We start from the raw sequence: 27,954 nt of genomic DNA on the forward strand, positions 1-27,954 counted from the left end.
AGCATTATGTAGAAGAGCAAAAACTCAAGAAACACCTATTAATCCAATACTAGGAATGGTCAAAAATGTTTTTATGTATGTCTTTAATGGAACTCAGCACAGCAGTAAAGTTTAACACCCGATTAAATTTACTTATTTCCCTGGTATAGTTTTAAAAAGCAGCCTACACACTGTAACGTAATACCCATACCAACACACACACACACACACACACACACACACACACACACGACACTACACTTTCATTAGGAAAAGGCTTGAAGGATATGCAATAAGACAATGCTTTTTTTCTGGGTGTTGGATTATAAGTTACATTCAAATTTATGTATTTTGAATTTTAAATGTAATAAACATATGCTACTTTTGTGTCAGGAGAAAGTTATTGTCATTTAGCATATGTAAGGGGCAGCAAAAAAAGGAACACTGGTTTTCACATAAGTGACTTCATTTCTGCTACAATGGTTTATACCACTCTCCCCATCCCATTTTTAAGTCAGTGACAAAACCTTTTAGAAATGACACCGTAAGATAAACTTTATTTTAAAGCTCATAAAAGGCTTCACAATACCAATTACAAACAGAATCCACATTTCTTCCATTTTACACCTTCACATGATGATGCACTGTGTAACGAGATATTTTAAAGTTTTTGTTCTGCATGCTAACACATTTCACTAGTGTCTGCATTACTCAATACATTTTTAATATCAAAGCAAAAAGTCATATTCTATTGGACATAATTTTAGAAAGCCCTTCTGAAATCAGACTGTCTTGTTTATCAACATCCACACACATGCTGAAACGGAGAGCAAAATGCAAGAAAACTACCTTGGCAGAACAATCGATTTTACCCACAGCCCCGGGACAAGCAGTACAGCTGTTTCAGTTTCTCCAAAAGACAAAAGTCAATTTCATCCTCAGTGATGCAAATGGTAACACTGCACAGAAGCTTAGTATGAATTCACAATTCCACAGGAATCTGAAAGTTACCAAGGCAATTTTCCCTTTTAGGATCATAAAGACTACAGACGTAAGCTTTTTCTTTCTCCATATAATACACAGAATTTCTAGACATCCTTAAAAAAGAAAATATAGTCTCAGTATGTTATGTAGAATCACATACTGCAGCAAAAATATTTTATTACTGGAAGGATGAACCCAATTTCATGTTATCTAGTCCAAGTCCATGTTGACGGAACTCTTCTCGTTAGGGTGGCAGTCACCATTCTGATGTGGAGGTTCAGCACCAAAACTATTTTTGCCTTCATCTAAATCGTCTTCCTTTTTATCAGTATTTGGGCCGTTTGGAGTTCTTTCCAGTTTGGGTGATTCAATTTTTGGTTTGGGCTGTGTTACCACAGGTTCACAAGTGTTATTCAACTCCTAAAAAAGAAAACAAAACCAGTAATCACATTGACTCAATCCATCCAGTTCATTTCCGAATGCTTTGCTATACACCTGAACCAATACTGTCCCTAGAACTCCAATTATACATCTCAAAGGATTCCATCTACTCATCACACTTGCTCAAAACTATAGCTTAAAGCATGGTCGAAGAGAAATGACATGTCGGGGACTTGCTAAGTACATATTACCTCATTTAATCCTCGCACCAATATTAAAAGGTAGGAACTATGATCCCCACCTACGGAAGAGGAAAATGGTTCGAAGGTTATGTAACTTAACCTCAAGATCAGAAGAACTAGCGAGCACAGAGCTGGAACTTGTCACAGACCACATCTCTGGAACCTCCACTGTGTCTCAGTACCTTCCAGACAGAGAGCAGTTCCTTGGTTTTCTTCCCAGCTTCCTTCAAGTCCCCCCCCCCCCACCAAGCCTCCCTTGATCAAAGGCCAGCCTGGGTCCTCTCCATTATCCAGAATTTCCTAACCCCTCTGACGCTATTTCTACCATCAGCACTGAACACCATCTGATGTACTGCCGAAACACAGGTCTTCCGTATTTTGTGGTATCAATAATAAACTAGGAAATCTGGTGGCAATCAGGATGAGGTGAAAGATTTATAGGAAAAATGGTCACTCAAATGATTGCAACTTGAGTCCCTAAGAAAACACATCATTGAACAGTCTGTAACACTCACCTTTATTTTTGCTTTAATTTCCTGAGCACGTACAACTGGCTCCTGATCAAGACTCTTTCTGGCCTGAGTATTCATGACGTTATTCATCCACTCCATCATTTCGTTCACGCATTTCTCGACCTTTTTCATTTCAGACTCATCAATATGGTTATACTTCTCATCCTGAATGGAAAAAGCATAGCCATTCAGTAGAATTTAGCTTTTAACAGTAATAATTTGACCCAATTTTCCATGAAGTTCAAAATCTACCTCTAGTCTTAAATACCAAAAACAAATTTTTCATTTAAGAACATCTGTTCACAACAAAGGTTCTTCAACTTAAATACTAGCTTATCAAAACCTAGGCTAGCTTGGTGCTTCTGGTCGAGATGGCAGAGCAGGTAATCGCTGCACCTGCCTCCTCCCATGACTACATCAGAATTACAACTAAACTACAGAACAACCATCACTGAGGACCACCTGAAGTCTAGCTGAACTAGCCCTACAACCAAGGACCTACAGAAGCAGCCACCTCAAGACTGGTAGGAGGCGGAGACTCGAAACGGGTTGGTCCCACACCCACATGTGGTAGGTAAAAATTGGGAGGGGTATCTCAGCTATAGAACCCCCCCCCCCCGCCCCAGTCCAGAGGAGCAAGGGGTCCCACAGCCACACCAGGCCCCCCAGCCCAGGGCTTTAGTACCAGGCAGAGAAGTCCCCACAGCTTCTAGCTGAGTGAGCTGAGGACGGCTGGAGTCCAGGTGCTCCTCTTAAAGGGCCCACAGTCGAATTTACTTGCTGACAGATTCTCTTGCTCCAGCACTGGGGCAGCAGCTTGAATGGGGAGGAACTGAACTGTGTCTACCTTCAGGGCTTGGGCTGGAGGGGCCGCTTCCTCCCTGAGGGAGGAGTTGGTGGAAGCCATTGTTCCTTTGTTGAGCCCTCACACTCCCTGGGAGCAGACACAGCTGGCCGCCATACATGAGTCTCCATCAACCTGACTAACGCCACTTGTCTGCCCTGGTGATTCCCTGAGACCCTGCCCTAGGCAACTTGCACAGGCCCACCCAAGCCTCTTCCAGTGGCTTTTCCATACAAACGGCCTGTCTTGGCTCATTCTGAGGACTTTCCTAAAATCTTTCAAAGGGTCACAAATCCCACACAAGTAGCTTCTGACCTCGGCACTAGCAGCAGGCCCCAGTTCACAGCTTAGTTTCTCCCAGGCACTTCCAAGCCCAGCACAAGTGGCAGCCACCTGCAGATCACTTTGTATAGCTCATATCAAGTGGCCCCGGGCAGGGCACAGGCAGTGGCTGACCCTGGCCTGCACCAGAACCAAGAGGCCCCAGAACCAACACACCCGATGTTCAGCTTGAGACCACACCAGAGCCCCACCCACCACCTCCACAGATGACACACCCGAGGGGCAGACTGGGCAGGAACCAGAGCCCTGCTAAAGCAAACCCTGCTCCATAGGGTCAGCTCCGGCACAACAGCTCCTCCACTGTAGTCACGGCCAGTCCTCAACCAGTCGGCCTGAGGGTCAGCCCCGCCCACTGACGGGCCAACAGCAACCAAGGCCCAACTCTAAGGGCACACACAACCCACACAAGGGACACACCTGGAGCACCCAGCTCAGGTGACCAGGGAGACTCCGTCACTCAGCCCCACAGGACACCTATTACATACGTCCACTAAGACTGGGAGACACAGCAGCCCTACCTAATACATAGAAACAAACACAGGGAGGCAGCCAAAATGAGGAGACAAAGAAACATGTCTCAAATTAAAGAACACAACAGAGCTCCAGAAAAAGAAAAACAAAATGGAGACAAGTAATCTATCAAATGCAGAGTTCCAAACACTGGTTATGAGGATGCTCAATGATCTCAGGGAGCACTTCAACAAAGAGACAGGAAACATAAAAATGGAGACAGAAAGGAAGACTACAATAAACTGAAATGGAGAATACATTAGAGGGGATCAACAATAGAGTAGATGAAGCAAAGAATCAAATCAACGATTTGGAAGATAAGGTAGCAGAAAACACCCAATCAGAATAGCAAAAAACAAACAAAATGCCCCCAAAAGTGAGGATAGTTTAAGAGGCCTCAGGGACATCAAGCATACCAATATTCACATCGCATAAGGGTACCAGAAAGAGAACAAGGAATTATAAAACCTATTTGAAGAAATAATGACAGAAAACTTCCCTAACCTGGCAAAGGAAAGAGATATACAAATCCAACAAGCACAGAGGATCCCAAACAAGATGAACCCAGAGAGGCCCATACCAAGACACATCATAATTGAAATGCCAAAGGTTAAAGACAAAGAGAGGTTCTCAAAAGCAGTAAGATAAAAGCAGTTAGTTCCCTACAAGGAAGCCCCCATAAGACTGTCAGTTTATTTCTCAATAGAAATTTTGCAGGCCAAAAAGAGATTGGCAGGAAATAGTCAAAGTGATGAAAAACAAGCAACTACAACCAAGATTACTTTACCCAGCAAAGCTATCATTTAGAAGCGAAGGACAGATAAGGAGCTTCCCAGACAAGAAAAAGCTAAATGAGTTCCTCACCACCAAACCAGTATTACAAGGAATCTTAGAGGGACTTAAGATGGAAAAAGGTAAAATATCAATAATAAAATGGCAACAAATACATCTCTTTCAACAATTACCTTAAATGTAAATGGATTAAATGCCCCAATCAAAAGACATAGGGGCTGGATGAATGGATATAAAAGGAAGACCCATGTATATGCTGGCTACAAGTGACTCACTTCAAATTGAAAGACACACAGACTGAAAGTCAAGGGATGAAAAAAGATACTTCATAAAAATAGAAATGAGGGGGGAAAAAAAAGCTGGGATAGCAAAACTTATACTAGACAAAATAGACTTGAAAACAAAAGCTACAACAAAAGACAAAGAAGGACCAGTACTTCACTTCTGGGTATTTATTCGAAGAAACCCAGGAGACTAATTTGAAAAGACATGTCCATCCATATGTTAACTGCAGCATTATTTACAATAGCCAAGATATGGATGCAACCTAAGTGTCCATCAATAGATGAATGGATAAAGCAGTGGTACATCTACACAATGGATTATTACTCAGCCATAAGAAAGAATGAAATCTTGTTATCTGCAACAACATGGATGGACCTAGAGGGTATCATGCCAAATGAAGTCAGAGAAAGACAAATACCATTTGATTTTGCTTATATGTGGAATCTAAAAAACAAAATGAACAAACAAAACAGAAACAAACTCATAGGTACACAGAACAAACTGATGGTTGCCAAATGGGAGGGGAGCTGGGGGATGGGTAAAAAAAGGGAAGGGATTAAGACATACAATTCATAGTTACAAAGTAGTAAAGGGAATATAAAGTACAGCACAAGAAATATAGCCAATAATACTGTGATAACTATATGTGGTGTCAGATGGGTACTAGATTTATTGGGGTGATCACTTCATAAAGTATATAAATGTCTAATCACTGTGCTGTGCACCTACAACTAACATATTGTTGTATGTCAACTGTAATTGAAAAATAATTAAAAAAATAAAGTAAAACCTAGGCTAACTTCCTCACGATGTACAAGCAGCCTTACGTTATTTCTGAAGTCGGCTGCCATCTTCGCATAGTGCTGTAGCCTCTGTCCTAGTTCTTCAAACATCTTTGGCCGTTCCTCAGCTTCTTGAAACCGAACTTTAATCGGAGTGCCAATTTTCTAAAACAAAATAAATTAATGTTTGTCATAATCATATTTTAAAATTCTCTAGTCTAAAAAACAGGCACTGCTTTCCAGGAGGAGAAGATGGCTTACCATTAATTCTTCCAACTTGTCCACATATGCCTGTTTGGCTTGGTCCTCTCCTTCCTCATAGAGCCAGTCCTCAGTCTCTGTGAGCAATCTCAAAAAATTTTGATGATCCTGTAGGTGAAACATGAGAGCCAACAATACGGAGAACCATCGTCAGAAGCGTTAACCACTGAGTAGCTGACTTTATTTCTAGGAAGGCCTTCGGATGACCTGGATTCTCTTCACTGAGAAGTGTCAGGGAGCAACACACTCTCTACTATTAGCCTCACATGGTGCTTCACAGGAGACAGCGCCAGTTATTCTTTGGCTTCTCTGTCTTTCACACGGAGACATTAGAGAATTTTGGGGAAATGATTCGTACTGACTTAAGATATTGTACCTCAGGAGTCCAATTTTGAACAGTTTACACACTGAAATGTTGTTATGGAAGAACAATCATTTCCCTACTCTTCAAAACATTAGGTCTTATCTTACCTGTCTATTCACTTCCACAACTACCAAATACTTAAAGGGAAACTAGACAAGTTGACAATTAAATTAGTGAACCCATGAAAAACCCATTCCTACTCAATTCACATAAAGCATGCATTACTCTAGTCTCAGGTCTAGCCTGGTTTGTGTTATCTCTACCTCAGAACCCCAACTGCAGCAAATTCAGGAATTAGGACAGTCAAGAACTGAAATATATTACACAGTAGCCCAAGGATTTTAGAAATAAAATAGAGTCCTAAGTTTGAATTGCTTTAACTTCAGAATTAATCCCTCAACCATCCCAGATTGCTATCCAGCCAATTTTTTCCCAAGTCCCACCCTTCACAGTTGTGCTTCTGAGATTTACTCACAGTCACACTGACTTTGTGAGCTTAGACAGGAACTACGGGGAATCACGGTGACTGATAAGCTTTGGAATGACGGGCTGAACCTGTCTTAGGGGACAACACAATGACAGAACAACCAAGGGGCCAGAGTCATTAAAGAAAAAAAAAATTCCTGAGGTCTCTGAAAGCAAGAATTTTCTCTTACTTATCTTTCTAGTCCCCTTACTGTGGATGTCACAGACTCTGAATAAAGGTTTGATAGGCTTTCTCCTGGATGGTAAAAACTACAGTCACTGGAGTAAACCAGGATAGAACAAAACCACACATTCCTAGTGAGCTTCTCTCTCCAGGACTTTGTTTATACAGTTTCTATTTCAAGTTGTTTTGTTTCCAAAAAGCTCGTTACATAATCTGGTAAAGGTTAAATGCCAAGTTTGATATTAAACACTTCATCTGAAATTATCTGAACAAAAAGATAGTTCTAAACATACCTGTTCACATATAAATTTTTCATACGGCCCACTCAGCTTGTCCCTGAACTCGTACACGTATTCCTCCACTGCATTTTTGGCATCATTTCTTTCCTTCTCCAGTTTATCCTGCATTATCATCTTACCCTGTCAGGAAACAGAAAAAGCTAAGTACTTACACTCTGTTGTCAACAAAATCAACAATTAACACCAAAAAAATCAGTGTTAACAGTTCTAATTTATACTTCATAAAACTCTTCCAAAAAAACCCGAAGAAGTTCTTCATTTTCTAAATAGACATAAATAGGTGTGTGTTTTTTTAACATTATGTAAAAAATTACATAGTTTTCATGTTTCAGATTTAATGCTAAAAAAATAATCTATGGCTTTTACATAATTTTGTTCTTTTTCTTTCTTTTTTAAATTTTATTGGGGAAGGGGAACAGGACTTTATTGGGGAACAGTGTGTGCTTCTAGGACTTTTTTCCAAGACAAGTTGTTGTCCTTTCAATCTTATTTGTAGAGGGTGCCGTTCAGCTTCAAGTTGTTGTCCTTTCAGTCTCAGTTGTGGAGCGCGCAGCTCAGCTCCAGGACCAGTTGCCGTTTCTAGCTGCAGGGGACGGAGCCCACCATCCCTGTGGGAGTCGAACGGCAACCTCGTGGTTGAGAGGACGCGCTCCAACCAACTGAGCCATCTGGGAGCTCAGCGGCAGCTCAGCTCAAGGTGCCATGTTCAATCTTTAGTTGCAGGGGGCGCAGCCCACCAACCCTTGCGGGACTTGAGGAGTTGAACCGGCCACCTTGTAGTTGAGAGTCCACTGGCCCATGTGAGAATCAACCGGCAGCCGTTGGAATTAGGAACACGGAGCTCTAACCGCCTGAGCCACCAGGCCGGCCAATTTTTTTTTTTATGGAGTTATACAGTAGTCTTATACTGGGAATAATATTGGCCAATGGATCAGACCACTTTGCCACCATTTTAAAATCAAGGATAAATTACTTCAGAGTCCATTTACTTATATTTATTGTTAAATGAATTTCCAAGCACCACGTTCCCATCTGAGTCAAGGTAATCAATCTCAATTATTTCATATCTTCTAGACTGCAGAGCACAGTGTGTTTTAAAGAAATCCTGCCAACTGTACTGTGCTCAGTGCTCAGACATACTAGCATCTAGTTTCTTCACAAGAACCCAGGCAATTGATTTTATACCCAGCAGAATGGTACAGATCTCTTTAATAAGGATGCAAACATACAAACAAAACGTTTGAATATTAAACTGAAAAACCACCGTTTTTGACTTTTCCCAATCTCTACAAGTGTATAAAACTTGGGGTATGGAAAAGAATTATAGTCAATTATCTGTTATAAACATGGGCAACAGGTCCAAACCAGAAACAGTCCAAGATAAAAGCACTGAACTCAAGCCCTCACCTCGGTCTCAATGTACATGTTAAGCAGGTCTTTCCCCAACTGCCAAACCAAGTTGGCTTCAATGGGCAGCTCCACATTCACCACCTTTATTTTGGGTTTTTTAGCTTCTGGAGGCTGGTCAACTTTCTTTTCATTTGCCTTGGGAAGGTTTAAAAAAAAAGGGAAAAGTTCTTAAATAATCCTTAAAAAACAGAAAATTAAAACTCATCATATTTGCTGATGATCTAGGCAAAACCAAAACCCCTACAACTATGAAGATGGAAGTTATAAATCTGATTCCCACCCGCCCACTTTAAATCAGGACTGCAATCACACTCAAGCAAGCCCCACACTCCTTCGAAAATTCACCAGGACATTTTTCTCTTTTCATATTAAAATTAAGCTCTCCTGCTAAAGCTTTTGCTTCATAGGTCTTTACGTTCTAATTCCTTTAAGTAATGTTTGTGATTCTAAAATCAAAAACATTAAATTGTCACATCCTTATAGTCTAGAATCTGACCAATGTCAGATCAACACTACCGCCGTAACACATTCCCGAGTCCCTACATCCCAGTATTATACCTGCATTAATTACAATTAGCACCACACTGACGAGTGCCTTTTAAAATTTCCTACTGAATTTGGAGATTACACACACACTTGTGTGTGTATACCAGGGGTGCCAAAAGAATGTAAACAAATGGACACTTTGGTCAGTATTGCTGAAGCAGTAGTTCGCCGTAATCAGAAGTGTCTAGACACTGACAGTAACCACTGTGAACACCTCTTGTAACTGGAAAAGTCAAACGTGACTTGTATTCATTTTTAGTTATCGGTTTATATTGTTACGATTTTAATAGTTTTCCTTTCTTCAATGTGCATACATTGTTTTGGCACCCTGTGTACGTATATCCTCATTCCTACGTGTCTTTGTGTCGTTATCACTTCTCATAAGCAACTCTGCAACATCAGAAGACTAAGTCTTAAAATAGCAAATGGGGTGATGCAAAGAAAGCTAACAGTTTATTGTAGATTTTTCAAAAGATATAAATACAGGGCTAAAGAAGTAAGCATCTCCTTTGGCCTCTAATTTCCCAAGCCTGTTCTATGAACTTCTGTTTCTGCAGGATTCCACTTGCACAAGTGACAAAGAACATAATGTGGGAAACAGATTAGAGAATAAGTGGGGTTGTATCACAGGCACACTAGTTGGCTGGGATTCTAAAAAAGGAAGAGGCTGGTCTATGGGTCATAGCATCGCAGCCACTTTGGGGAGCCATCAAGTATGTTAGAATTCTAGGCCCTTTACAGAATAAAGTGGGACTTGAAAGAGTGTCAGCAGCTTGCCTAAAATCACAAAGACAGACATGGGTTGGGAACTTGTTTCCCGGACCTCAGCTTCAGTGTTCCTTAGCAGTCCCTATCTGCCAAGTGTTGGCAGCTGTGTCACTGGCAATGGTCCAGTTGACCAGCCTGCGGTCCCTGTGCCTTCCTCCCACTAGGGCACAGGTGAAGCCCCCAATATACTGACGTTCTGGGGACATGAACCACAGGAATGATAAAGGGATCAGATGATACCTACACTCAGCAGAGTGCAACAGATATTTGGGAAACAAATGGATGGCAGTTCATATGTGGCAGTTAAGTCAGGATAAGACTACCTGGCAGTACAACCAACTACCAACTACCGACAAAACCAATGTGTCACAAAATGGCATTCGCCGTGGCACACGAGGAAGCCTCTGAGGGGGTGTGTGAGAATGTTCCCCAGAGCCTGACACTGGTGCCCCCACCTCCAGCTAAGAGCATGAGACGCTACCAACGGCATGTTGCAGACAGAGACTATGAGCACGTGCCAGTTAATGCTCCAGGCTGAGTGATGACAGAGCTGTTACTATGGCCAGGGCAGTGCTGCCCCACCAGCACCATGGGACAGGAAGCTGACAGAAACCAGGATCAGGACCCCACAGGGTTGATCAGGACACGGGGACATTACACACTGGGAACTTCTACCAGGTGTAAAACGTATTTTGACCCCAACAAACATGTCCCTAATTCGTCTGAGGGTCAAGAACTCTATCGGAATGCGAGAGAAACCAAACCACTCATGAAAGGTTAACCATTTACATGCAACTTGCACAAAGAATGAAGTTCTGCAAAGCAGAGTGATCTGGAGAAACAAAGGAAACCTCCCAATATCCAGCTGACCATGAATTTTAAAGGTTTAATTAGAAACCAACCTCTTTAAAGGGACAGAACTCTTTAATTTAGCTTCAGTACATACTGGGAAGCAGGGCAAAGAATAATTACTTTGAAACGCAATCTGGTTATTTCCAGATCATCCTAATTAGTTTATTTAAATCTGACAGGTGATGTGAGAGAAGGGTTTCCTAGACTCCTGTAGCCCATGTATTTATCACCAGACTAGCCCGAGTGGAAACCAATTGCCCAGCACTGCGAGCTATGTGTTTCTGCTCCTTGCACTGACAGGACCTCTGGCACAGCAACAAGCAATGCTAAGCATTCGTGTTTTGGAGTGGCAGTTAATCAAGAGAAAACTTCAGGTCTAAAGCAGAATATTCAATTCCCTTAGCTGAGCTTGAGTCCCTGCAACTGGTTTTAGTTGAAACACACATGGAAAATTAACCAAAAAAATCCTGCATAGAATAAATAACCTGGCGCTTGCTCTTCAAGCTGCAGATCTAATGATATGATTAATGATCACGTTGCAACATTGTCCAATGGAATGAACTAGAAGAAGCACTCACTTTGTCAGCATCTGGGGTTTTGTTTTCTTCTGAGGTAAGTTCAGGTGAAGGGGGAGACTGTGAGGTCTGTTGACCATCAGTTTGTACCTGGGGCTGTGTTCCAGCTTCACTGCTGTCTTGCTGGATACTTTTCTGAAATGAAAGCCCAGGCACAAAGGATGTAGAAAGCAGGTGTACTTGGGTAAATGTAAAAATTACAGGGCACCAGAGACAGTATGTTCAATTTCTGAAATTTTAACAGGTGGGGGAAAAGATACTGGATAAAGCAAAATGAACACAAAATACCTGAAAACTTCTTAGAAATTTTAAACCTGTAAAAAGGTACCTGAATGACTGTAGTTGACATAAATAACTAGTGGGCATGTTGATTGATGTGATGACAACCGAGGACTCTCGGCTAAGTACTTCCACCTAGCCTTGTAGATACTGACTCTCAGAACCAAAGGTAATAGATTGACTCTAGGCCTGTCCCCAAAACAGGCTCCGAAACTGTTTCACCGGGAGCCAGCCTGCACCAGGACATGTCTCAGTGAACTGAGCAGTTATGTGAAACAGCCACCTTCAGTTCTCTGGGCGCCCATCAGGACAGCTCAGACACACAAGACCCCACGTCCCCACTGTTTGTGATCCAGCTAGTTACAGCCGAAAGATCTCAGCATAAAGAATCTATGCTACATGGGAGTACCCTCAATCCTCTCTGCCCACCCTGGCGGCTCTCATCTTTTTCTGTCAGAGCTTTGAGATTCTTAGCAGATGTTGAAGTGTTCAGAAGCCAGGCACGCCTGATATACAGAGGGTACCAAAAAAATGTACACACATTTTAGAAAAGGAAAAAAACTGTACTAAAACTGAGTAATCAATATATACCGATAACAAAAGATGAACACAAGTCATGTGTATACATTTTTTTTGACACCCCCGGTATATCCAGAAGGTATTGAGACACTGACACAACAGGCATTAGAATGGTGTCCGAGCCAAATGAGAAAGTACATGGCACTGGTTATCTAACTCACTCCAGTGAGGCTTTTCTAAATGAGAACACCACTGAGGCTCAGATGTTGATGTTCCTTTCGTGTTCTAGAAAGTAAATAACAGAGGTCTCTGATCACAGGATACCAGACTTTCTCCCACCTTAACTAAAACACTATACTGCCTGCCTCGCCTCTTCATTTAAGCTATTTCTGATTATTACCCAGAAATAAACTGCAATAGCGGATCTATTTCAAAGTTTCTTGAAGTTCTTTTGTTGACTGTGTAAAATTAGCACTTAGGCAAAAGGAAGTCTAAGTTAAGAACACAATCAGTAACTTTCTGTACAAAGACACGTCTCTTCCTTCCTCCGACAGTATAATGAAACATGTAAATAAAAGCAATTAAGTTTGGAAATACCAAAGCCTATTTGGCCATGTAACTTTTTAAGAGAAAACAAAACTTTAATATTTGGTATATATTTCACCAAATAGTTTTTGCAATAGTCTTTTTTATTAACCAGTCAAATTTGACTTTTCAAAATGTGGTCTGTCTTTAAATTGTAATTTAAAGAAACTTTACCTACTCCAATTGTCACATGCCAGTTCGAATGAAGCTAGAGAATTTAATCACAATTCACCACATTCCAGGCTGGATAGCTGTATACTACCATCATATAGCAATTGCTATTATCGTTACCCCAAATTCTAATCAAAATGAAGAAAAACCTGTTTTAACCTTTCCTTCCAGCTTAGAACTAAGTCAACTACCTATTCAAACTCTAGGGCCCCCCACAGACTTACATCAGAGTCTGGGTTTTCAGGAGGCCTCTGACATTCCATGTCTGCGCCAACAGAAGGCAGCTCGGTCTCCTCGCTGGGGACTTTCTCCACCATAGACGCTGTGGAGATGGTGAAAATGCCATGGCTATTGACCCGTACTTTCACTTTCACTTTCGATTTCTCTCCATCTTTCTGTGCAGAAACATTCTGAACTATGAAGCGGCCTGCACAAAAGGAAACCAATAATTTTAGAACTGAATCTGCATCTGTAAAGATGACAGCGGCTAAGAAAGCTCAAAGTATTATTTTGCCAAAATCTCCCCATTTCCTCTACCAGCTGAATTAGATTTAAGTCCTCTAATTCAGCTGGTATACACACTATAAACATAACCTGTCAAAAGAGACTTAGGAGTCTCTAGTATGCTTACAATACTTGGGATTTGTCTCCATCTGCCATGAAACCTCCACTACTTGACGCTTCTGACGTGGACACTGTGTAGTGATGACTGGCTGTCACTGTGTCCTCTCATCCTACTTCTCCAGACGAATGAGCAGGAACTTGATGTGACAAACCGTTAACAAGTAAAAGGCAGACGGTACGGTATGGGGACGTGCTGCATTCTAATCCTGCAGGGTCCTTCAGGAGCATGGTTTGTTCTGACTGAATAATCAAATTTCCTATGTTTTCAATAGCAAAGGGGAGCTCAAAACCTCTATCAAAGCCCGAAATTATTATGCAGGACGGAGTAGTTCCGGAGCATTCCTGAGCAGGAGTGAACAGTGCTGACTCAGAGGCCAACGATCTGAGCTCCGATCCCGGCTGTGTGGCCTGCCTGCTGCACGCTACTTACCCTGCCCGTGCTTCAGTGGACTAAGCTGGTGTTCACTGGGAACACGTAAAACCACGGGACCAACCATGTCCACCACACATGGTCCCAGAGACCACGAAACCAAAACGAAGTATTCTGGACTTATTGTGTGCAAAGCACCATCCAACAGCCTTGTATTTAAGGCGCTGGCTATACGCACACACAGAAGTTACAGATTTAACTACTAGGACAGCAGCAGATGTTGGAATCCACCTTCATTAATAATCACATCACTAGTTCGGGAACTAAGTGCCCTAAGGCCCACTTAAAGAAAAGGCATTTACTGTGGGGTATCCAAGAAGGCTCATAGGAGACAGGTTTCTGTAAGTATGTGCAGGTTTTGTCAGTTGTGATGAATGAAAAATCTAGTGCTAGGCTGAAGAGCTCATAGGAGAAGGTTTCTGTAAGTATGTGCAGGTTTTGTCAGTTGTGATGAATGAAAAATCTAGTGCTAGGCTGAAGAGCTTGGATTTTACCCTTAGCACAATGGGGACAGAATGCATAGAATCCAACCTGTTAAAATTTTAATCTATATTCAATAATTTCTCAAACTAATTTCTTCCCAATACTTCTGCAAAAACTTAAAAAAAATTCCTTTGGGCAGCCGGTTAGCTCAGTTGGTTAGAGTGTGATGCCCATTAACACCAGGGTTGTCAGTTTGATTCCCACATGGGCCAGGGTGAGATGCACCCTCCACAACTAGACTGAAACTACTTGACTTGGAGCTGATGGGTCCTGGAAAAACACACTTAAAAAAAAAAAAATTCCTTTGAGTCAGAATACTTTGAGTCTTTAGTAAGAAAAACACACAACTGGCCAGAAGCATCTTAGGCTCCTTCCAACACTTTCATTATGAAAAGCTGTGGGCAAGAGTGAGTCCTGGAAAGATCTAGCAACATCGGGAAATTTTACCCACACCTTGGGAGATATGGCCCCTTAAGGAGATGCCTGCAGCTCTCCCAGATTTCCAGCGCTACTGTGGGTCAAACTAGATGAAAACAGTGTCAAGCCTCTCAAAGAAAAAATGTACCAAAAATGGTGCACTTTTAAAAATACAAAGGTACATTTAAAAAGTAGTTTCAATGATTTCTGAGACAGGCTTTAAATTGGAAGTAACTTTCTGCAAGGAACATTTCACCTAGAGGAAAAGTCAGTATTAAAAGTTGTAATCCTCTAAATGTAGTTGACATCAGAACAGGAAAAAATCCCTAAACAGAGATCCTTAGAAGTGACAGAGCACTAGTAAGTCACTTCATTTCTGTAGGCCAGTTCAATCGTCAACAAAAGAGATTTCTCCATCACCATTATCTAAATTGAAAACGTCTTCACACAGAATTATGTTACACTCAACACTGCCAAGAATAAGAAAGTTTCAAGTTTGTACACTAACTTAACCCTTTAAAAGAGTAAATACGATGAACTGCTTACCTATTTTTGCTTCTGGATAAGGAACTCCTTGAGGATCAGAGTAGAAAGCTTCCAGCTCAAAAGGCCCACTTCTCAAGAAGGTGAGAACTTTGGAGAAGGGAGCGGCATGGTTCCGACAAAACACCTCATGAACACTAGAGGAAGCAAAGGCAGGCAGTGCATCAAGTACTTAGGCTCACTGTGCAACACAAACAGAATAGACGCATTCCAAAATTGCTATCAAGTTTATCCCACCATTTATATCACCATTTATCACATCAAGAAGAGACTTTGACAAGTTTAGTTCTTGAAAACCGCAATTAACCACACTGCTGTCAAAGTCATTTGTGAACTTTCCTTCTTTACACTAAAATACGTAATTTGAAAGTTAATCTCTGCTACTTACCCTTCGGTATCTTCTGAGTCGTGACTCCAGACCAGAGATATTGGAAAAGGAACTGCATCTGTGACGGAAAACTCTCTCACTTTAAACGCTGGGGACAGGATTGCACACTTTAAGGAAGGAAGGAAGTATTAGCATGAGCACATGAATAATTTCACTCACCTTTTAAAATAAAAATTCAAATGGGATGGGTAGGTTTAAAGTCAAAATCAAAATTACTTAATATAAATCTTTAGCATAAATGATTTATCATCTGAATCGTATGCCAATAACTGTAATGACACATAATGTAATGATTCTTAGGATGGCAACTGTTAATTATTAGCAAGTTTCACAGGGGCTTGGGAAAGAACACCAGTCTTTCTTAGACACGCCCTGCTGACAGCAGTTTCAAAGACAAGTGACATCATGTTTGAATATGTATACATATACACAGCTCTGTCCACATTGCCTTTCAAAAGTGGAAAAACCAAGAAAGTTGATAAAACCCAAAATGTTCATAAATTTCAAGTAATTTTATAAATGAAGGAAGCAACGGTAAATTCAAATTTGGGGTAGACAACACCCAACAGACAGGTGGGTTTAGACTGGTCACATAAAAATGACTAAATACACAAATAAAATAAAAGTCAATTAACTTTTGATTAGCATAGGATCCTTCAAAAGAGACCAAAAGAAGCTACTCTTATAAACAAACTATAAACTCCAATGTTTCTGGGAATTAGTTAAGGAGGCATACTCCATTATCAAGGAAAAAGCAAAAACAAATCACGATGGGTAATGATGTTACAACAAATTAGCAAGTAGTACTCAGTATCTACATATTCTCCTTTTTTAAGTTTTAAAGGGTAGTCTAATTACCTTTGTCTACAGAATCTCTTGCTTTTATGTTAAAAAAACTGCTAACCAGATCAAAACTCAAGCCATGTTAACTTGAAACTTTAAACTACTTATTTCACTATAATATCCTAAATATAAACTAGCATAATTTTATCAGTAACTGCCAGATTTGGTGCTTTTGCTTTGCCAAACAAACTTCATGCCGCTGAGCTGCTGTCTTACTTTGTAAGGTTAAAATCAGTCTGGAGGGGGGAGCAGCTACTTCCTAACACCACCTGTTAATACCTTTCACCCTGCAAACGTCCCCCTCATCAACTCATTAGACCCGAGTGCCATCTGAACCCCCTCCTACGTGCTTTAACAACTGTCCCTGCCACACAGCTAATTGGAGCGTCACATTACTGCTGCGTTCTGTGAGCCCCCGAGTCATGCCCACTCCCAATCCCCACCAGCTGCACAGCTCTTTGGCGTTTCCTGGATCGCCCATACTTGAAGTTCGTCTGCCCACAGCCTTACGGATTTATTTCACAGTAACTCCCTTGTGGTATGTTTTAGGCACGGGGCTGCTTACTGCATGACCCCTCAGATGAAATGAAGTAGAGATGTCTCGGGCATGGCCCGGAAGGCCGTACCTGCAGGGCACACCCTCTGGCTACCGCTTCGTCTGCATTCAGTGTCGTGCTGACATCTTTTCCAAAGAATTTGGCAATTTTTTCTTTCACGGCTGGAATTCGTGTTGCACCTCCAACTATCTCAACAGCACTCACGTCTTCAACTCTGAGCTGAGTCTGTTCCATCAGTGAATAAAGGGGAACTTCTATCCTTTGCAGGAGTTCAGCACAAAGTTCTTCGAATTGTGCCCTTGGCAGGTAAGAGAACACTTTATAAATCTTTAGAAAAGTTACCCAAAGGCCAGTATCCTGTCCTACTGTTTTTAAACAATCTATCAACTCAATGAATTTCACTTTTTTATCAGACACACTGGATTCCACATGGACCAAGTGTAACTTTTCTTAAAAAATATACAAAACAAGTGCGGAAAGGGGATGGGGAAGAAATCAGTTCTTCTGGTAATCACTGGAAGAATCACTTTCATATTAATATTTCCATTTTATTCCTAAACTTTTTATGTCATCCAACTCTCATTACTTTGAATATTTACTTCCATTCACTTCAAAGTGTTTCCGTGAAATAGTTTGTGAACCCATTATTCAATTACTGGTCCAAAAATACTAAAAAGTAGACTACCAAAGAGACTTCAGTAAGGGCCCTTGGCAAAGCTCTCTAAAATCCCTTTGCAGAAGTGCTCCCGGCTCTGACGGCATTACCACTCTTCCCAGCGTGCAGCACACAACCTTGGAATGCGGGCCCAGGCACACAGCACCACAGCTAGAACCAACCCTCTGATTCAGTAACAAGCGCTTTCTACTTAATCTGGCAGAATTCGAGACACACCTGTTCATCTTTCCCGAGACATCCTTGTCATTCATAAAGCACTCGATATTCAGTGGTAGGTCTGTACTGTTGGAGCTCATAAGCTTTTTCAATTTTTCACACTCCTGATACAGACGAAGCAGGGCTCGAATTTTGGATTTTGTATCCAACTTGTACTTAGTTTTAAATTCTGCACAAAAATGTTCCACTAACTTTTCATCAAGATTTTTTCCTCCTAAGAAAGGATCAAAAGCTGTTCCCAGTACCTAATTTAGTTAAAACAAATAATGTTATTTTTGATATTTTTAACTAGAATCTTAAATATTGCTACTCAATTAACAAACAATAGGCTCAAATTTAAATTACAACATGAAATCCAAGCCAGTTAGGAGAAACAGAACCACAAATTACAACTGCAATACTGAATAATCTCTAAGATTTTTTTGACTTTTAATGATTATATAGATGATCTTAAAAAGCTTCTCTTTCCTAAGCAAGAATATTAAAGTGAGCCAAGACATTGTCTTTATCAAGATCAACCTTATTGACAGTTCCTCGTTGACATCAAGACCAGAGTCAGACAGCTCAACACCTCAAAGTAACGGCAAGTTTAACACATTTAGTACGTTTGACCGCTTAGTCCCAACGTCTGACTTTACCTTCAATTTTCCCTTGTTAAAGGCACAGGCAGACACTTGAAAAGCAGAGTGTCCCATATCAACAAAAACCACTATCCGAGGTTTCTCATCCAGGCCTGGGAGATCCTGCTTATAAATTCCGTAATTCAAAGCCACTACAAAAAAAAAAAAATGTTTCAGTTCTTTGGTTCACATTTTCCTAAGAATTTCATTGTTACCAATATAATTACACATGCAGGAAACCTGACTATCCTTCAAACAATTAAAGCTAAACATTCTTTTTATACCTGACTCCGTAAGATTTTCTTGAAATCAATCACTTTTCCCTTTTCTGATTTTTGAACAATGCTCTATCACTTTTCAATGCGTGGGGAGACATGATGGAGAAGACATACACGGGGCGATTACAATGACATGTAACCACAAACCATATCAGACTCATTATACAATACTTACATTTTAACCACAAAATGCCAGGAGACTGCTCATCCAAAAAAATTAAAAATTTAATATACAACGACAGCAACTGCAGTTCCTACCAATTATTTTTAGATTTGAGGCAAATAACTGACCTGACCTCCCTTAAAGATTCTATGTTAGCTTTTTCTGAACTTTTATTTCTAAACATGTATACCTAAGAACATACCTTTATTGAAAATTTAAGACTTTAAAACAATCTACTAGAAATATGCTGGGAAAAAAGTCTTATTTGCTTTGCCTGATTACACTGAACTGTACCTGACTTTTGTTCACCTGTAATCCTAATAAACCGAAAAAGCTCCAGGAGATAACAGTGACCACTTTGCTCACCACTATTTCCATATCTGACCCCATGCCTGGCAAAAGGACAGCCGAAGTGAATACGTGACAGAGGTGCATCGTTAACTACACATATCTGGGAAATATGTGAAGAAAAAATGTTTAACTAAATTAATAACTGTAAGCAAGGAAGTCGTGAAACCCAGAATCGTAAGGTTTGGGGAAAACTTGTTTCTTAACTATAAAACCAATGTAAGAAAATGTACACAGAAAAAGTGTTTTTTTAATAAAAAACAGATTCATAAATCTGATAAAGTGCCAATTTCTCATTAAACACAGCCATCTAAAAAAATGCCATTTTTGCTTCCGAACCTAACACGTTTTTGAATAGACTGTATCTACACCTACATGAAAAAGTGTTTAGCAATAGTACCTGGTGTGTCTTAACTCTAGTTTTGATAGCATACTCACTCCAGTGTTTCCTTACCAGCTGTCATGTCATTCATAAGTCTTAAGCAGTTAAGACCAACAATTTGTGCAGCATCTAACACAGAGCGCCTCTCGGCATCTGTGAAGAAAGAGGGGACCTACAAATAAGAAAAGAAGTATAACTGAGCTAGAACACAAAAATGTGTACAAATTTCTCAAAATCACGTTTAACAAACTCAAAATAGTCCACCTAAATCGGTGCATAGCCAAGTCATAAAACAGAAATAGAGCTCTAGTTTCTAGCAAGTTCCTTAACCTTCAAAACAGTAACTACTTTTGAAAAGATTGCCCTAAAATTACAGTATCAAAGTAATCTTTATTATAACCAAATTTTAACCTGAAATTTAAAAGCCAGGAGTATTCATAATACATTGGCAGTTACTTAAATCTAATAGAAAGCTTTACATTTATGTGGATGAAATACCATTTGTAAAGTAGTCTTAAATTTCAACTGACATTTGGAAATGCTAATGCTGTCAACATTTAATGTGAAATATAATCAACTATAGGTAACACGTTCAGAAACTTGAAGACAATACAGAGCTAATTCGAGCACGTGCCATTGCCCTTTAGTTTTGCTCTTTGTTGAGTTCAAGCATTAATAGAGGAAGGGGTACCTTCGAATTCAGTAGACCTGTTATGACATTTTTTTGGCAAAGCCTGTTGATTTGCCTAAGAGAAAACAATACTGTGACTTTCACGTTTTCCCCAAAGTATGTGTAGATGCTTCAGAAGTAGAGATAGGAGCATCTTTCAAATCAGCTGCTTTTATCAGTTTTTTCATCAGGTTATTTAAAGAAAAGAAAGGACCACTGATTTATAACTTAATGACTTAATTTTACCAGAGATTAATGTAATTTCTCCAAGCATATCCCTTTAGTAGACCACCTTCTGCCGTACAAGGGAAACAGGAGGAATTTTGCTCCTCAGCCTGTCCTTGCCCCTCTGAAGCCACACTGCCATAAAGGCTCTCAGTGGTCTGCTGCAGTGCTAAGGCCATGCTGTCGGTCAGTCCATTCCGACAATTCTGGGGCACAGCACATCAGCAAGCAACCCTAGACATTTGGGAGAGCAGAATTTACAACTACCTTTCTGGTGTTCAAACAAAAGATGGCTTTGGGCCACAACCTATCAATTAATTGTCCATTGAAGGTAGTGGGCTTAGCAGTGCTGAAAAATCTAGGTTTTATCACTATCAGTAGGTTACGTTTTAAAGCTTACAATGGTTCTCAACGGGAGAAATTTGGAGAAGCTCCCAAGTAAATATACAAGTGGTCTAACAGTACATTAAGTATCAGACTATCACCTGAAATGACCAGTTTGTATTTCCAAAAAGTTCCACAGGATAGATTCAGACGTGCATTTCCAGTCAAGAAGCTTCGCAACTTCTGGCTAAAAATACCACTGGAACCTACTCCAAAGTGCTCCTGACCACTGTGTTAACATAGTCCTGTAGAATTTTCATCTCTAGTAACAGAACAGCTTTCACACACTGGATACTTAAGAGTAACACAAAGCAGGCAAATTAAAACAAAATGCATGGCCTTGCTGAATTCTACTTACTGAAATAACACAATCTGTTACTGGCTTCTTGAGGTTGCTTTCAGCAGTTTCCTTTAACTTCGTCAGCAGCATGGCTGTTATCTGTTCCACACTAAATAGATGCTCTTCATCCATGTACATCACCTGTGTGGGGGAAAGGAGATGTTTTAAACATAGTGGTACCTAAGGCGACATGCTAATACTAACTTCCATTATTATATACTTTTCCAGAACATCTTTATTGTTATAGCTGTTCAGGGAAGGAGAAAAGGAAAGGAAAAAGGGAAAGGCCAGCAAAGAAAAGAAGGAAGCAAGAATTTCCCCCTAGAAATGAAGAGAAAAAAAAACTCTACAGCGTATTTTCCCCTATTCAAAATACTCATCAAAACATTATAAAAGGTAGTAAATTTCCACTCTAACTAAAGAGATGAATCACTGTGAGAAATATTATTTTGTGTAGATCACAGGACAGGAACGTCTCTGCTAGTTTAAAAAAAGATTTCTGGTTGTGTTACAAGATTGCTTTCCCAACAACTACAACTGGGCCGCACTGGAAAGGACTTATTTGAGATGACAACACAATTTAGATCTTTTTAAACACCACTAAGCAAAACCTAAAGTTATACAATTGCCAAGAAGTTACAAGAAACACACATTAAATTATATCATTATATACCATTTGAACAAATTTCAAAGACAGATGAAAGACATACCTACAGTTTAAAAGAAGCTAGATTAAAAAAACAATAAAAAGATCATACTGTCCAATTAAAAAAATTGTGTTAAATTTTCATTAAGAATTAAGTTACTTCTCTACAGATAAATTTGTTTCCCATTAAGGAAATCTAAGGTTGCTCAATTTTATTACCTTTATTCCAACACCACCATTTTTCATCGGAACCAAATCATAACTTAAGTTTTCCTTTTCCTTTTGAATGAAGGGATCATTGAATGCTCGGCCATGGAACCTCTTGAAGTTAGACACAGTATTGTTTGCATGAGTGATTTGCTACAAAAGAAATCAGATTTTAAATTATTTTCTAATTTCAACACCTATCACTACTTACAGCAATTTTACAAGAACTCACTTATACAACTCAAACCCTGGGGATATAAATAACTTTCCCTGGAGCCTAGTTCTCTTCTCTCCTTTGCTTTTTTCCTCTTTTGTTTTGTTTTTCTTCCAACGAGCCACAATATAGTACTCCAGGTTTTATTTTTTTTCCAGCAATACTATTGTCTATCTAAAACAATTTTTTCAGTCTCTTTCTTAAAGCCTCTCAAAAGAGATTTCATGTCTTTTTACTTTCCCCTCCATCCCCAAATGTAGAGCCCTAAATGGGAGCTACATATATAAATTTTCTAGTCACATTAAGTAGTAACAGGTGAAATTAATTTTAATAGCTTAGTCCAATATATGTAAAATATTATTTCAACATGTACTCAATATGAAACACTGATGAGAGAGTTTATTTCATTGTAAATGTTCAAAATCTCAAGTATTATACTTTTTGATTCAGACTAGGCACATTTAACATGCTCGACAGCCACAAGTAGGCAATGGCTACCACATAAGACAGCACAGGTTGAGACAAAAAGTTCTCCCAGTCCCACCTTAATTACTAAGTAATTTGAAAACACTTTTATTTTTATTTTGTTTTTTAAATCACTCTTTTCAGTATTGTTAAACACACGCAGTTGTGTAACCACTAACCAATTAAGGGTTTTTTTGTTTTTAAGGAGGGCGCAGCTCACCGTGCTCCACGCGGGGATCGAACCAGCGTGTTATTAGCACCACGCTCTAACCAACTGAGCTGACCGGTCACCCCGGAAAACACCTTTAGGCACAGGACTTCTAGAATCTTTAACTCTTAAATGAGTGTCATGAGAAAATCCACATAAATTACATAAATTAGAAGGTAAAGAAATTACTAAAAATTAAGATTGGCAGATTAGAAAGTTACAGTAGACCTTATTCAATAAAACAAGAGAAAGGGAACAGAAGGAAACAAGGACTATCTAAGGGCTCATAAAGAATACTTGCATTACATTACTAAGTCTCACAAATGGATGACAGGCTTACATATTTCATATTCTTGTATGTCCTTGGGATTTTACTTTTGAAACATCCCCCTTAAAAACAGGCCAGAACTCTCCTAACATACCTGATTTTTGGCTGCAACTCCAATTGTTCTGTTTTTTGGTCCAAATGATATGACTGATCTGTAAGGTATACAAAACATGTTTCAAAAAAGTAAAAAAGCATAAATGTGGACATTTTTAACAAGAGAAAATAATCTACATGGTTTGGGGCAAGGAGGGGCACTTGTGCAGTACAATTTTGGAGTCAAAAGCTTTGGTCAAATACTCAGAGGGGGGTCCACTTAACTGCTACTCTGAGAATCCAATCTGGGGGGCAGTCCTACACTCCCCCCTCCCCCCTCGTCTGAACATGGCTCAGGGGACATTTTCCAATACCTCTAGTACCAATACAATTCTCCAGGTCCCCAATTATTAGGAGGTGGACACTAACTCTGAAATGCTTTGAACAGTTAAAGGTATTATTAATTTGGTCCTAGACACAATTAACAAAAAATATGGTGTACCTCTTCTTCTCAGTCCGTTCTACAAACCTAAATGTCATTTAATTCCTACTGCTGTCCTTATATACCATCTGCCTCTTTAGGATCAGAAGTTTTCTATAAATCCACTCAAGTGAGCCTAAGTTTGCTTCAGGAATTTAAAAGCATAAACTTAGAAAGAGGGTCCCTACACGGAAGACTTTACTTTGCAAAGCCAGTTAAGAATGATGCAGAGAGCACCACAGCAGAACTGAGGACAAACGCGGAGGGAAAGGAGTGAATAATCAGTTACATTAAGTCAACTTTGAAGGGACAAAAAGTGACTTGTAACTGTAAGACAGCCTTCCAGTGATGGAAATGGAACGTAGCACAGTTAAGCACAGGAAAGTCAGGAGGAGGTAGATGGATTGGGTTTTAGATCGGAGGGCAGGTAGGAGTAGTGATAAATAAGATGAACAAAATGGGAACATATCGAAGGCATGAAGTACCAGGATGAATCGAGTTTACATTTGCTCTAATAGAGACATCCTAGTCCTAGATTATCTGAGCAGGTGCCAAATAGCATCCCAAAAGCCAGAGAAGTGTGCAAGCAAAGGCTAAACAGATATCTTCAAAAAACAAGAGTATCATTCTGAGCCTAGAGTAACTACACACTTGCAGAATTTACTCATTTTCCAAGGGGACTCAAATTAATTATATTAAACAGAAATTAACAGTACCCAATACAATTCAGTCAAATATCTATTTTATAAAAATATTAAAAGGAACTCCAACCCTGCCCTATTTACATTTTTTAGGGGCGTACCTGTTGTCTTTATTTGCACACGGTCACTCTAGCCACATACACAATTTTTCCTACCCTCGGTTGAGCAAAGCAGCTAACTTTTCCTTTATTGGATCAAAGAGAACAAAGATACAAAGTGCACTTAGGCATGGAAGCCTGAGGTGCCCGTCTTCTTACTAGACTCCAATTACACAACTTTCTGCACAACTGAAAACAGACTGCAGATTTGCAAACAGGTAGAATCATGGGATGCTCTGGGAATAATAGTCTCCCCAATGCTACCAGTTTGTCAAGTGCCTAATTTCTAATCTTCCCCTCACTTTCATAAATGTTCATCTGCACTCAAATGGTGATACAAGCCCAGTCATTTTACCTTTGGGCTCATTCTTTCATTCTATACTCTTTATCTTGGGTTTAAGGCATTGAAAAATAAACAGCTACATGGATTTCCCTAAGTCAGCAGGTGTTTTTACCAACGCACATGCAGGCATGTTCCTAGACACATTATCCTCAGAAAATAAGCCCGCCGAAAAGGTTGCTTTTTTGAAATGTTACCCTTTGCCCACCCCACGCTGCTGTCGAATATAACATTTAATTCAGTGACAACCTCCATCCTCTTAAGGAGTTCTAGTACCGAAGTAGGTTAATTTTTATTTTCTCTCCTCTATGTAAATTGTGCAAAATTAATAAAGGAATTAGAACACGGTTTAGGACTCCTCTTGAATAGCTCTCTTAAGTGAGCAAAAAGGACGTTTCCATCTTTCATAATGATCCCAGGAACCAAGGACAACGACGTTAGTAACCAAGGCACATTCCTGTAGCAAAGTGACTCTGGTCGCTAACAACAGTCGGCCTGCTCGGGGGACAAGCAGCGGCAGACAAGCTCTGGAAGCTTCCAATTCATTTCGAGACTCACAATGCGGAAGAAGCTTGGCAGCCGGGCCCTGCAGAGCGCGGAGACAGGGTCGGAGAGAAAGGGACCGGCTGGGGGCGGCTCGGCGGCTCAGAGCAGCCGGGCGGGGAAACGCGGAAGGCGCTGGCTCCAGCCCGCCGAGAAAAGAGCCCGGTCGCGGGCTCGGCCGCAGCCTGGCGCCCAGCGACGACCCTGGGCGATTCAGCTCGCAGACTTCTCGTGGCCCCACAGACCCCGAAGACACCCTCTCTCCAGTTCGTGGGCAAGCGTCCTGCCTGGCCGGCCCCGACCCTACCGAGAAGCGCATCGCCCCCCACGCCGCCCCTCCATTCGCCCGGCGTTCCGGAGCCAGCCCACCGATCTGGGTCCCCCCGCTTCGCAGCCCCCGCCGGGCTTCTCCTCCCGCCCAGGACCTCCCCCAGCAGCCCCACAGATTCCACTCACGGGGTGCACCGGTCGCTGAATTCGTTGGCGATGGTCTCGATGCCCCCGGCCCGGGCCACCGCGATGTAGCAGCTCTGCGAGCCTACGTCCAGTCCCACCACCGACATGGCCGGCTCGCGGTCCTCCTCCGCCCGGGTCTGGGTCCGAGTCCTCCGCCGCTGCTTTCCGCCCTGCCGCGCGCGGTGCCGCGGGGTCCGACCGCTCCCGTGTCACTCGGGCGCCCCGGCTGCCAGGGGACAGTAGCGGTTTGCAGAGAAGTCACCCGGGAGCAGGCGGTGCCGAGTGTCCACGGGTCGCTCCGCAGCTCCGGTGACTGCCTGGATGTGCAGCCGCTCTCTCCACGCTCCGCGCCCAACCACCGACCCAAAAGGGGAGGTCCCAGCTCCTCAGCCTTATGTATCGCACTGATCAGAACTTTCCAGAATCTGCGGCATTTACTCACCGGCGCCTCCGCCGGCCCCTCCACGTGCCACTTCCGCTTCCTTCTTCTAGAGCCTTCTCTACCCAATGGGGGCCTGGTCCCTGAGGGGGACGGCCGCCGTTGCCATGGTGGCAGCAGCGCCGCTCTGGCGCTATTGGCTCAGCCGGCCAGGCCACGAGCCCACGCCCGCCCGCCATAGCCCCAGGCTCTTTGCTCTCCTAGTCCAACGGCCACGAAGAATGGGAAAATCGTCATCTTCGTAATTTGCTCGTGGGTGATGCTGTCCCATCCCTAGACTCTAACGGGAGACTGAGCGGGCGGAAAGGCCGCCGACGCTGAGGAGGCCGACCAGCTGTGAGGGGAGCATGTCGGGAACCATAGTCCAGGAGGAGGTGGTGGGCGCCTTGCTTGCTGGGATACGTAGTCCCCGCCGCAGTGTGTGCCGGGAGCCGGCTTTGTCTTGGGGTCCTCTCGCGAGAGGCCGGCTTCTCTCCAGTGTGTTTGCGCGCCTCGTCCAGCAGCCACGTTGTTCTGTTTTGTGTTTGTCTGTATTATTGTCTAGGTTACACCCCAAGTGGTAGATTGTGAATTAGGAGGATATCCGCTTAAACCTCGAATCACAAACACAGGGTTTGCGTTAAATGTTCTTGCATTTATCAGCCGGCAGAATATTCTTTTGTGAGATAAAATGTCAGGGTTTTTTTTTGTTTGTTTTAAGAAAGCATTTTTGAATGTAGTGTAATTTGGAAGTCATGTGCGGCATCACTTTCTGCTTATTTTTTTTTCTTTTAAAGTTTTTTTATTTATTGGGGAAGGGGAACAGGACTTTATTGGGGAACAGTGTGTACTTCCAGGCCTTTTTTCCAAGTCAAGTTGTTGTCCTTTCAATCTCAGTTGTGAAGGGTGCCGTTCAGCTTCAAGTTGTTGTCCTTTTAGTCTTAGTTGTGGAGGGCCCAGCTCAACTCTAGGTCCAGTTGCCGTTGCTAGTTGCAGGGGGCGCTGCCCACCATCCCTTGTGGGACTCGAGGAACTGAACTGACAACCTTGTGGTTGAGAGCCCGCTGGCCCATGTGGGAATTGAGCCGGCAGCCTTCGGAGTTAGGATCACGGAGCTCTAACTGCCTGCGCCACCGGGCCGGCCCACTTTCTGCTTATTTTTGATATCTCTGACTTGAGCAGACCTTGTTCCACCCTGCGCTCCTAGCCATAGACTATTAGATAACGTTTTGCTGCTTGTTTGATCTCAACCCTGAAAAGCAATGTCCCTGTTAACTTTTCTCTAAAGAGTCAAACAT

The 27,954-nt window shown here is 41.5% G+C and overlaps 1 protein-coding gene across 3 annotated transcripts; it reads right to left on the reverse strand.

Annotated features, from left to right (window-relative positions):
• Positions 1-516: 516 nt before the first annotated feature.
• On the reverse strand, positions 517-27,088 carry HSPH1 (heat shock protein family H (Hsp110) member 1). 3 transcript variants are annotated; one of them, XM_019718529.2, is made up of 18 exons: positions 26,239-27,088; positions 23,681-23,738; positions 22,384-22,524; positions 21,537-21,659; positions 19,972-20,071; positions 18,747-18,880; positions 18,109-18,353; positions 17,286-17,514; positions 15,817-15,923; positions 15,432-15,565; positions 13,156-13,358; positions 11,381-11,512; positions 8,634-8,771; positions 7,221-7,346; positions 5,915-6,022; positions 5,699-5,818; positions 2,102-2,263; positions 517-1,383 (listed from the first exon to the last, which is right to left on the reverse strand). In XM_019718529.2, the coding sequence occupies exons 1-18, from the start codon at positions 26,343-26,345 to the stop codon at positions 1,174-1,176; spliced, it is 2,577 nt and encodes an 858-aa protein (XP_019574088.1). In that variant the 5' UTR covers positions 26,346-27,088; the 3' UTR covers positions 517-1,173. The 3 variants fall into 3 exon arrangements, with proteins under 3 accessions (XP_019574088.1, XP_019574090.1, XP_019574089.1); XM_019718531.2 differs by having other exon boundaries at positions 26,681-26,891; XM_019718530.2 differs by lacking the exon at positions 11,381-11,512 and having other exon boundaries at positions 26,239-26,721.
• Between the last annotated feature and the right edge of the window lie 866 nt (positions 27,089-27,954).

This window comes from Rhinolophus sinicus, linkage group LG04 (genome assembly GCF_036562045.2).
Source record: "Rhinolophus sinicus isolate RSC01 linkage group LG04, ASM3656204v1, whole genome shotgun sequence".
In the NCBI taxonomy this organism is placed as follows: Eukaryota; Metazoa; Chordata; class Mammalia; order Chiroptera; family Rhinolophidae; genus Rhinolophus; species Rhinolophus sinicus.